Raw genomic sequence first — 12,342 nt, forward strand, 5'->3', positions numbered from 1 at the left:
GGTGTATGGAAGCATGCTGGTGGGCACGTGCTGTAAATGTTCTGTAAGTGTCTATTTAACCATAGTGTAGGTGACTCTGGTGTTTCTTTGTTGATTTGTTCACTGTATGACCTGTCCCTTGCTGATTGTACTCTCCCCGTTTAGGTGTAGCCATGCTTGCTCCATATAAACACACACACACACACACACACACACACACACACACACACACACACACACATGCACCTTCCTTTTGAATGGATTCTTTCATCATTATATGGTTATTTTGTCTCTCCACAATTTTTAACCTAAGATCTTTTTTTAATGATACAATATGACTACAGTCTCCTTCACTTCTGGCCTGTGTGACCTTTTATTATTGAAGTAAGTTCCAAGGAGCAGCATGTCATTGGAGCTTTTTCAAAAAAAATTATTCAGCTGGTCTTCCAACTCAGGAATTTAATCTGTTTGTAGTCAATTTATTATTGATTTACAAGACTTGCCTGTCTCTTTTTTTGGTAGCTTTGTATGTCCTTTGTTCCTTTTCTCCTCTCTCATTTGTTTCTGTGGTGTTGTGATTTTCCATTTCTATAGGTGTTGAGTATTTTCTATACTCAACTGAGTTTTGTACAATTACAGTCCTTTTCCATGTCTACACATAGAACTCAGTCAGACATTCATGGTAAAGTGTTGACTTTCCTCAGTTATTGCTTGTCTTTGAAATGCTATTTTTCTTTCCTCTCCTAATGCCAGATTTGCTGGTTTTAGTGTTCTTAGTTGGCAGATTACCTTCTCCTTTCAGTGCAACGAACATCGCATCCAGTTCTCTCTTGGCCTGGAAAGTTCCTGCCGAGAAATCTACTGTTAGTCTAATGGGGCTTCCCCTAAATGTGAGATTTCCCTTTTACCTGCTGTTCTCAGAACTATTTCTTTGTCATGTGCCTTTTGACATTATGTCTCTTAATGGGTCTTTTTCAGTCATCTCTATTTGTGGTTCTTGGAGCCTCCTGGACCTGTACAGCTATGCAGTTGCTGATATCTGTGGACTTTTGTAACCTGTGATCTTGTTAAATATGTTTTGTATGCCTTGTCCTACTAATCTTCTTCTGGAACAGCCATAATAGAAATATCGCTTAGTGGTGCTCCGAAGTCTTGCAAGTTTTCTTCATACTTTCTGGTTCTTTTTATTTCAAAGAACTATCAATTCCTCATTCCTGTTTGATATAGCCTACTGTTGAGGATCTCAGGTGCATTTTTTATTTCATATGTCAAGTTCTTCAAGACTTCTGTTTTCTGCTTTTTTAATGATCTCTGTCTCTTTGCTGAACTCTTTATTCAAATCATGAATTGTTTTCCTAAGGTCATTAAATTATCTCTCTGTATGCTCTGTATCTCATTGCATTTCCTGAGAATTATTATTTGTCATTCTTTTTCAGGAAATCTCTGGTTTCCTTTCTCAGAGGTCTTTTGTCAGTCATGGCTCTCATTTTGTGGTGTTGATGGTTGTTCTCATTCATACTTTCTTTGTCCCTTTTTATATTTGCACATGTGGGAAATCTGTTGTCTAGAGTCATGTTACAGGATGCCTTTCATCAGAGCATTTCACCTGGTGATTGTCCTTCTGCCAGGCCCTGCTGGCTTTGGCTGGGTGGACCTGGTTCTGCCACCTCTGCACTGTGTTTGCAGCTGTAGGCAGTGGCTTTGGGCAGGTGATGGTGGGGTCAGAGAGCCCATCAGTTCTCGAGAGCTGTGCCAGGATGAGGGGCAGTGCGAATCTTGAGGCAGGCTGACTCAGACGTCCACAGCCTCTCTGAGGCCCAGAGGGGCAGGGGCTGCAGCACCAGGGTGGGCCGGAGGGTGAGGAGCCCCGGCCCAGTCAGCTTCCAGGGTTCTTGCACTTCCAGAAAGGTTGGAGCTGTAGCACACCAGAACCAGTACCCAAAGAGACAGACAGGGAGCCAAGGAAAGGGAGGAAAGAAAAATGGCACTGCGGTGTAAAGCTGTGACCGTGCTGGTCAAGAAGCTGACATCATTTTCCAAGAACTGGGCTGCCTACTTCAGGCTCCAGTGTGGGCATGGAACTGAGAGCAGAGTTGCGACACACATCTCGGAAGGCAGAGGTGGGCTGGACACGGGCCTGCCCTTCGACTGGCCTTTGTCCATTCTGCTTCTCAGCCCTCTTGGCAGCCCACCTGGTCCAGGAGACCTCCCGGCCTTCTCCTCCAGGCTGGCCAGCATCCAGCAGCTGCCCGGCCACCTGTCCACATCGCCACCTGCCCAGCAGGTGAGCCAGCGGGGCTGGGGAGGGTCTCTCATGATCAGTCCTTGGGTGCTCACACCCAGAGCAGGGCCTGTGCGCCCTACAGGATACTTGGGCTTATACCACAGTTACACGCCATCCCCTCTGCCCTCCTGCCCATACAGCAGGCTCTAAACTTCCCTGAGGGCCTGATTCATGGCCGATGCTTCCCAGTGTCTCCTATGTGTTCCAGAAGGAAATTCATATGTGACTCGCCTGCATACTCACCAGTTAGGAAGTACCCCACATGTAAACACCTGTGTACGTGCATGTGTATGTAAGTATGTGTATGCATGTATATGTAAGTATGCATGGATATGACCTAAACTCTAGCACAGCAGAGACATTTAAAAAGTAGGTTTTCACTAGCAATCTCCTAACATTAAAATGCCAATGCATGGAGCAGAGCTCCACTGAGCGGAGTGTTCGGAGGCTCCTTTCTGGGTGAAGGATCGCCATAATTGGAGACCATCAATTAGACAATAGAGGAGAATGGTAATGAGGACTCAGACACCACAAGAGACTTTGCCAACCCCAGGGGATTTCAGAAAGGGTAAACAATTCTTGGTACAGTGCCAACAAAACGAAATCCTCTCTTCCGATTTGCACGGTAGTTATGTTCCTGGAAAATCACTGCTCATTAAAACTGCAAAAGAAATGAAACAAAAGGCATTGGTTTTCATGCAAAGCAGGGTCCAGTTCAAAGCTCCAGATAGAAGTCAGGAAGAATGACTTTCCGAATCCCACAGGACGTGAACAGTTTTTTCTCGGTCCAGACTTCTGCATCCTGGAGGCAAAAATGCCCCCAGCACCATGGCGAGGGAGCTGTCCAGACAGATGCAAGGGGGCCAAGGACTGGGGGACACCCGGCTGAGACCCACAGACTCTCCACCACTGACCACAAGTGTGGCAGGTGGAGCCAGCAGACGCAGTGCTAACCCTGTTTCTGTGGAGTTAATAGGCACTTAACATGCATGCAGCTTTGCACATGCGCGCTTCTGCATGGGCACATACACACACCTGCGTGCACACATCCACCTGTGCACACACGCACCTCTGCATGGGCACATACACACACCTGCGTGCACACACACCCCTGTGCACACACGTACCTCTGCATGGGCACATACATACCTGCATGCGCACATCCACCTGTGCACACACGCACCTCTGCATAGGCACATACACACACCTGCGTGCACACATCCACCTGTGCACACACGCACCTCTGCATGGGCACATACACACACCTGCGTGCACACACACCCCTGTGCACACACGTACCTCTGCATGGGCACATACATACCTGCATGCACACATCCATACCTGCATGCACACATCCACCTGTGCACACACGTACCTCTGCATGGGCACATACATACCTGCATGCACACATCCACCTGTGCACACACGCACCTCTGCATAGGCACATACACACACCTGCGTGCACACACACCCCTGTGCACACACGTACCTCTGCATGTGCACATACATACCTGCATGCACACATCCACCTGTGCACACACGCACCTCTGCATGTGCACATACATACATACCTGCATGCACACATCCACCTGTGCACACACGCACCTCTGCATGTGCACACCTCTACATGCATGCACACACGCACGCACATACACATGTGCACACTATGGAGGATGAAGAAAAGATTTCCCAAGGAAGAGCACAGCTCTGGACTATATTTCTTTCCCTTCCTTGGTTTTGGCACACAAAAGAGAACGTTATTGTAAAGTCTGGCCCCTCTCACCTGGACCTTGCCACTTGAAGAAAAGAAAACATATTTTAACATGCAGTGTGGAGCCATCTGTAAAGCAAGATGCCTTGATGTGCGCTGGTGTCAGCCTCAGGAATTGCCCTTTTCCAGAAATGATGAGTGCTGCTCGCCCCCGCACATGGGTGGGCAATCAAGAGGATTGATCACACCGATGCAGCAGAAGCTGCGAGCACGTGGACCCGCAGAGGCTGGACGGACTCAGAGGAGACACCACCCTGCCGTGGCTTCTCCCCGTGGTGCGCGGCTGCCCCGGCGCAGCTGCACAGGACCAGCGGGGTTATTGACTGCGACACAGAAGTTCCCAGTATCCATCCTCCGTCCTCAGAGTCTTGAGACATATGCTTGGAATTGCTACTTAGTACTTGAATTCAGGCTCTGGTTTACAGCTCTTCTTGCACTGAATTTTTTTCTGTCAAAAGCTGTGATATTAGCTCCTTAAATCAGAAACCAGAAGTGTACAAGCTGGCCTCATTTGATAGTTAATTTGCAGACTGCTGAAAAAAATCTGTTTTCTTTATGGAAACAAATATATCCCAGATACCTGCAAAGTGAGGGGCTCCTTCGCTGGCCTCCGCCCATCTGTCATCTCCGATGTTCCCAGGGTGCCCGAGGGACTCGAGCTTCCCTGGCCAGTGCCCTGTCTGCTGTCTCTACTGCTGCTCCTTTCAGACTATAGCATCCAGGCATCACCTCCAGGAGGCCCTCCCAGGCTGGGTGTTCACACTGCTGGAGCCCTCGTGGACACCCTGCTAACCTCTGTACTCTCTTCTTTCACCCTCACTGCCCCAGTAATCATCTCACCTCTGCTCCCTTTCTCTCTTAAGACAGCACCATTGAAGACTGTGACTTTGTGAAATTAAGAAAAGTGCTTTTGCCAGGCACAGTCGCTCACCCTTGTAGTCTCAGCTACTCAGGAGGTAGGACAGTTCAAGGCCAGTGCAGGCCAGAGAGAGAGAGAGAGAGAGAGAGAGAGAGAGAGAGAGAGAGAGAGAGAGAGAGAGGCCCCCATCTCCACAAGTAGAGCTGTGTGCGGTGGGAAGTGACCCAGCTCTGCAGAACTAACACACAGGACAATTGTGAAGCCGTTGGCCAGTTGTGGGCTGGTCTTCTGATGAAGTACCCCCAAAGGCAGGACGCATCTTCTGCCCACTACCTGGGGGAGATGCTGCAGGAAAGCTTCCCCATGCCCCTCTGCCTCCTCCTTCTTGTGCGTGATTATTGAAAATGCCTCTAGCTAAGACGATACAGATAAGAAATGTCACATGTCCAGAGAAGTCCATTCTTCATTCATTATTCGTCATTTTTCCCCCAGAGCTCAGACGTACTTGCTGTCGGGAAATCATGTCTCTCGTGAAACTGAGCTACTCAGTGGGCGAATTGATGCCCATTTTCTCAATTGCTAATTTCTTGTTGAAGAGCCCTCTGGGTGCACCAGACTTCCAAACCATTCTGCCTGCATCTTCAGCTGCTCTGTGATGTGATCGGTATGACTTTGGCTTTGACCAGGTCATTAATATTTCATAACGCCCCTTCTGCATGGTTGTTATTCCTCCTCCAGCTCTGTAGTGTCTAGCTCAGAGACAGCATGAAGATTTTAGAACCACCCATCTGGAAGGGCCTGCAGTTAGCACCCAGCCCCTTGGGCGAGAGGGACTGCGGTCAGCACCCAGGTGGGCCATCTTCTCAACCTGGCCTACGCTTGCAGTGCCACACATTGGGTAAATCCCTGTGCCTTACCCAACTCGAGGAAGTGCTGCTTTAAAACCAACGTGGTAAATATCTCCCACCTAAGTCATACCTGCCTGTAGTTAGGCACCTGCCTGGTGCCCAGAGGTTAGGTTACTAAGCAGAGTGCCACCTGACCAGGCCACAAGTGCAGAGTGGGTAAGGAAGGTGGTCAGAGCACTTCCCTCCTCCCTTGGCCCCTGCCCCGGCTGCAACATGAGAGACTCAGGTCTGCCAAGCAGTGCACAGCAGGCTGCTAACGTGGGATCCCTGTTAGAGGTGCTAGACCAGCTGGCTCCAGTCTAAACCAGCAGGCTTCAGGCACTGTCAGGGCTGGAACGGTAGCAGCATCTTCTTTGGAGGAACAAACCTGAAACTCTACCCGTTTTATGATGAAGACACCAAGTCTGAAGACCTTCTCGGCCTGGGACTCTGCCACCTCCTTCTCTGTCGCCAGCCCAGTGCCCTCCCTTCCCTGCTCAGAGCAGGCCATGTGGGCAGAACTCCACGTGCAGGGCAGTGTTGGGAGTTCTCTGCACTCACTGTTCTGTTCTGTGAATGTGAGTTTGGCATATGGAATCCACTTTATCCATGTTGAGCCGGTAGGAGAGGAAACCAGCACCTGAGTTCACCAAGCCAGCCTTCAGTCCTGGAAACACGTCGCTCTCGGTGGCTTTGTGTGTGTCGTGGAGAAGGCATCCCAGACTCCCTGCATGGAAGGTGAACACTGGAATGTTGACCTGCAGTGGAATTAACCTAAGAATACTCTTGAAGGCGGCCATCGGGCCAGGAGGGCAGCAGAGAAGCCTGCGGAGGCCTCGCCCCGCTGCCGTGGCACAGGGCACCCAGGAGTACAGCTCCACTCCTTCTGCTAGGGCAGAGGCCTTGCCCAGGTGATAGCAATCGGCACCCAGAATGAAGCCCCCATGCTTCTATGAGCTGGAAAATAAAGGGGGGTCACAGTAAGACGATGGTCTTCTCTCCGCTTCCCTTTCTTCTTCAACTTTCTCAAGTTTCCTTTTTAAGTTCCTTTTATACCCAAAGGAACTAAGTCTACGTGATTGTAATGTTTTTTTTTCTTTTCCTGGCTGCTGAGGGTGGGAGGGGCCTTTTCCTAGCCTTTTCTTCCTTTTCCCGTCATGTCCGTCACTTTGGCGGTGAGACGGGCCTGGTGGTGCTGCACCGAGGTGCTCTGCCCTCGCGCCTGCCGCCTTGATTCTGCCTGGCCTGGGCCCAGGGAGCGCTGACGGCTGTTTCTGCCCCTCAGGTGCCTCAGGACGAGTGGGGCGGGTACCCCACGGGCGGCAAGGACGAGGAGATTCCCTGCCGGAGGATGAGGAGCGGCAGCTACATCAAAGCCATGGGGGATGAGGAGAGCGCAGAGTCTGACTCCAGCCCCAAGACGCCCCCGACGGCCCCCCTCCGCCCCGAGCCCCTGCTGAAGTCTCTGGCGGCCAGGCCCCTAGGGGACCTCCAGAGGTAAGACGCCTCTGCCTCCACCCTCTCCTCGCTTCTCGCCTCTGCCCTCCCAGAGCCACATGGCCCTAGGGAACCCTCTGCGGGCCTCGTGCCGTGGAGCCAAACTCAGTGGGAAACGCTGGGCCCTGTGGCTGCTTGGGCCTTTGGTTATTTGTCCGTTGTGTTCGTTCCGTGTTGGGGTGTGGCTTAGTCCGGGTGGCATTGGGTATTCTGCAGCACATCCGGCCATTTCATCCAGGAGGACCAGGGCTCCTGTGAGCCTGTGTGCTTACGCACTGGACAGGGGCCGCCCAAGGGCCTTGCGTGTACTGCAAGCGTTGCTAGAGACTGCAGGCCTGCCTGGCCGTGTGGAGGGATGAGTCCTAGCTTTACAAACTAAGATCCAAGTCTGCTTTGCTTATTTCTCGTAAGACACCACCTTGATCAGCTTGACTTCCTGAAGGGGAGATAAGACTGTTTGGGAAATGGGTTGTTAAGAACTGAGAGTGTGAGGACTGTGGCCAGCATCCCGGTCGATGGCAGTGCTGAGCTGAGCCCGGTCCTGCTTGGGCATCTGTGCCAAGAGCACCCTGTCCCTTCCTGCTGCCCATGGCTCTGCCAGCCCCTGTGAGTGGCGCGTGGCAGGGAAGTGGCTGCTCTGTAGACCACCTGATTGTCTAGAGCCACTGCTGCAATAACAGTGGCTTTGTGACCACGTCACGTGCTCACAAAGCCACCTTTGGGTCACCTCCTGCTCGCCTGTGCTCATCAAATCCATTACCTGGTGGACATTAGGTTGCAGGACAAAGAATAAAAATGGTGACTTGTAACGGATCTTAGCTGCGGAAGCTGGGCAGCCTGGGGTGCCCTGGAGACGAGAGGCGTCCTTGGAGCCCCTAGAATGAGCCTTTCCCCTGGCCGTCCTGCCACATGGGCTGTGTGGGGCCCTCGGGGTTCGCAGCCCACACGGTGGTGAAGCAAGGTGCAGGAACTATGTGACTCAACCTTTTCCAGTAAACTATGTACATGGACCCCGTCATCCTGGAGTTTGTTTTACACTCCAGGAGTTTTTTACGCAAAATCGATGGTTCTGAAGTGCTCCGTGAGGCGTGGCTGGGAGTGACGGCCTGAGCCTGGCTCTGAGGTCGCCGTTGCCCCCGTGAAGACCTCCTGGGATGCGGCGGTGCCGGCGACAGGACGGGAAGGAGAGCCGCTCGTGTGCATGAGCACCCCCGTCAGCGGGGCTCGGTGACAGAGGTGACGCCCGGGAGCTGGCGTGGTGACTTGGGAGGGGGGGTCCGCGTCTTGTCTTCGGCCACTGCAGCACAGCCACGTGGCCACGTCACACAGGCCTGCCACGCACCGCGGATCACAGTGGAGGCTGTTGCATCCGCCTGGCTGCGAGAGACAGGGACTGGGACTGTTGTTATCAGTCCTTTTCTCCAGCCGTGTAATGGAAACCCTCTGCGAGAGCTGCAGATCTTCTGCTTTGGAGAGCTCAACCTCTTGGACCCATGCCAGAACCCTTCTGCTGAAAGCTGTCTTGCCCCCAGCAAGGGGAGGGGAGGAGGGGAGGAGGGGGGGAGGGGAGGAGGGGAGGAGGGGAGGAGGGGAGGAGGGGAGGAGGGGAGGAGGGGAGGCGCTATCAGGACTTCCCAGAGAGAATGTCAGAGCCTTTCAAAGCAGCTGCAGGAGTTCAGAAATCATCTGGGAAGATGAATCACCAGTGTCTCCGGGCCAGTGCCCACAGGCCGCGGCTCTTTGTCTCTCCAGCCTCTGCCTGCCTTGGGGCTGAGCCCCCCAGAGCTCTCAGCCACCCCAGCCTGCAGATGCCCCAGCAGGCTTCTGAGTCACAGGCCTCTCCCTCGGGGCTGCCACTCGCTCAGCAGAGCCCGCTGGGAGTTGAGACCACAGGCGCCATGCTGCATTCCCAGGCCTCCTCTGGAAGGCAGCTCTGACGCACCCTCGCTCCGGCTCACCCTGCGGCACCCTTCCTCCAGAGGCCTCATGGGTCCAGACCCCGTGGTCTGTTCCCTGGTGCCCACCTCCTGCCACCCACGGTCTGCTGCCCTGAGAGGCCACAGGCCGGCGGTGCTGCCTCCCCCACGCAGGCCCTCGGTGCAGAGTGTTACGGGCACTCCCCACACCTTGAATAAATCTAATCCCGGTGAACCACTCAGGGTCAGTGCTAGTGAACCTAACAAGTGACACCTAAGATAATCTTTCTTACAGACTGAACAGATTAACCTACGATGCAAAAAGGGAGGAGAAAGCTGCTTTCCACCGGCCCCAGGTCCTAAGCTCTTCCAGCTCAGTGGGAGAGGAGCCTGAGCCTCACCTCCCAGAGAACACACTCACCGGAACTGTGCACGTTTCCAGTTAATGGAAACCATGCTCCCCAGAGGAGGTGTCCTGTCCCACAGGCTCCAGGACCCTCGGAGGGCAGGCGGCTTCCAATCCCATCATTTCTCTTGGAGGAGACAAGAGGAGTGTTTCAGTGCCAGGCTGAGAAGCTGTTGCCAGTACTAGAATGTGTATTTGCAGCTTGGTGTCCCCTTCCATGTCAGGCAGCTGGCAATGTCCCCAGCAGGGACACGACATCAGGACGGAAGGTGCCAGGCACCTGGCATGGTCCCTTAGGCTCCCACCATCAAGAAGCCATGCCTCGGGGCTGGGGATATAGCCTAGTGGCAAGAGTGCCTGCCTCGGATACACGAGGCCCTAGGTTCGATTCCCCAGCACCACATATACAGAAAACGGCCAGAAGTGGCGCTGTGGCTCAAGTGGCAGAGTGCTAGCCTTGAGCGGGAAGAAGCCAGGGACAGTGCTTAGGCCCTGAGTCCAAGGCCCAGGACTGGCAAAAAAAATAAAAAAGAAGAAGCCATGCCTCCACACAGCCATAGGCCACATTTGTCTGTAAGCAGTTAGCATGTAGGTGGGCAGGCGCATCGGTGGTCATGGCACAGGTGGCTGTAGATATGGGTACTCATGTGTGTAGGTAGGTGGTTGTGAGTGTTGGTGATCATGGGTGCCAGTAGTTGTGTGCAAAGTGGTGGTAATGTCTCGTGGTGGTGTGCATAGGTGTCTGTGGGCATCAGCAATTATGTGGTGGGTATCATTGTTGTGTGCTACATGGCTGTGGCATCCATGGTTCTGTGGTAGGTAGTGTGGCTGTGTGCCACATGGCTGTGGCACCCATGGTTCTGTGGTAGGTAGCGTGGTTGCGTGTCACATGACTGTGGCATGTAGCGTGGTTGCGTGTCACATGACTGTGGCACCCATGGTTCTGTGGTAGGTAGCGTAGCTGTGTGCCACATGGCTGTGGCACCCATGGTTCTGTGGCATGTAGCGTGGTTGCGTGTCACATGACTGTGGCACCCATGGTTCTGTGGTAGGTAGAGTGGCTGTGTGCCACATGGCTGTGGCACCCATGGTTCTGTGGTAGGTAGTGTGGCTGTGTGTTACATGGCTGTGGCACCCATGGTTCTGTGGTAGGTAGCGTGGTTGCATGTCACATGACTGTGGCATGTAGCGTGGTTGTGTGTTACATGACGGTGGCATCCATGGTTCTGTGGAAGGTAGCATGGTGTGGCATAGGTGGCCATGGGTATATGTGCCAGTGGTTGCATGTGTAAGTGCCATTGTTTCAGAAGTCTTAGGAAAACCAGGTCTTCTCTGAGATCTTTAGCCTATTCATCAGGCTCTCCAGGGGAAACAGAAGCGCCAAGAATAGGATGTGTGTACATGTGCGTGCATGTGCTCATGGAGGCACGTGCAGAAGTGTTTCAAGCATGAGGTAGAGTCCACCTAAGACAAGAGCCTAGAATTTAGTTCAGTGTCTTCTATGCCCGCTAGTATGTTTTTTAATAACCACACCTTGTTTAGAAGTGGATCGGTCATTTCTGCTGTAGAGTGGCCTTAGTGCAGATTTGGTGTCAACCACAAGGGTGCAGGTGCAATTTTAAGCCTGTCCATTAAAGACACAGAAGTAAGATTTGTTCCATGCACTGTGTCCCCAAGACCACTGTGTGGAGGACACGAGGTGTGTCCCCCGGGTGAGGTGGGGTGAATTCTGGAGGGCGGCGCAGGTGACGCTCCCAGGTAGCTGTGCACACTGTGGGGGCAGCCATGCGGGGTTCCTGGGACTGTGGGCATGGCACCCACGCGGGGCGTCTCACAGAGGGCCGGGGCCGGGTGTGCCGCACCATGCTTTGTCCCAGCACCCCAGGTGAGTCCCGTGCAGCAATGATTCTCAGACTCGAGAAGCCTTGTCTTTTCCAGCTGCCAGGGCTGAGGCCTGGCACCCAACCTGAGTGCCCTTGTCTGTGACCCTAGTTCCTGTGTCTGGCCCTCGTGCCCAGAGGGATGCCACCCTACAGGCCGTGAGCTCGCCTCACCGTGACCAGCCCCCGACACAGCTGGCCCCTGCAGTTCTGGGGTGACACCGCGCGACTCCTAGGCGCACACATGGTGATGGGAGCTGACAGTAGCCACCCCGCTGCCTGGGTTCGTCAGCCCCCCTTGCCTTCCCCTGCTGGGATCCGTGGCCACACCCACAGAAGTGATTCCCCAGCCCAGCGCCTGTGCCCCGTGCCGGTCAGCTACTGTGGGAGTCTTTCGCTCAGGAGAAATCCTTCTTTTCTCCTGAACTTGTTTGTCTTCCCGTTCGTTGAGTTATTGCTTATGATTCATCATGGAAACACACAGCTTCAGCTGCCTAAAGCTAAGAGAGATTAATATTCCACCCAGAAGTGCTACTTTAATTTCATAATTAATTGAGTTTATAATGATCCGCCCCCACCCCTGAAATTTGGCCGCCTGGCACCTTGTTCTGCCATCTGCCATCCTCACATAGAAATGGGAACGGGGCTGCTCCGTCCCGGGCGCTGGGGGCAGGCACTCCTCCCTGCCCCTCTGGTTACTCCACCCAACCCAACATCCAACCAGCTGCGTGCCTGGATCCCTCACCCCAGCCCTTCGACATGGCTACTGTTCCTGTCAGTCTGTTTTCAAGTCTTCCGGACCTGGCCTCAGTGTTGGGAAAGGATCAGCCAAGGCAGATGCCGGCTACCCCCGGGGTGACTCC

The 12,342-nt window shown here is 53.4% G+C and overlaps 1 protein-coding gene across 1 annotated transcript in view; it reads left to right on the plus strand.

The window, feature by feature from the left end:
• Dlgap2 (DLG associated protein 2) overlaps positions 1-12,342 on the plus strand; it is a 500,247-nt gene that overhangs the window by 441,308 nt on the left and 46,597 nt on the right. The window contains exon 6 of the mRNA XM_048330769.1: positions 7,066-7,277. Coding sequence (XP_048186726.1) covers positions 7,066-7,277 — 212 coding nt within the window. The remainder of the gene's footprint in view (positions 1-7,065; positions 7,278-12,342) is intronic.

The sequence above is a fragment of the Perognathus longimembris genome, chromosome 21, assembly GCF_023159225.1.
Source record: "Perognathus longimembris pacificus isolate PPM17 chromosome 21, ASM2315922v1, whole genome shotgun sequence".
NCBI classification, from domain to species: domain Eukaryota; kingdom Metazoa; phylum Chordata; class Mammalia; order Rodentia; family Heteromyidae; genus Perognathus; species Perognathus longimembris.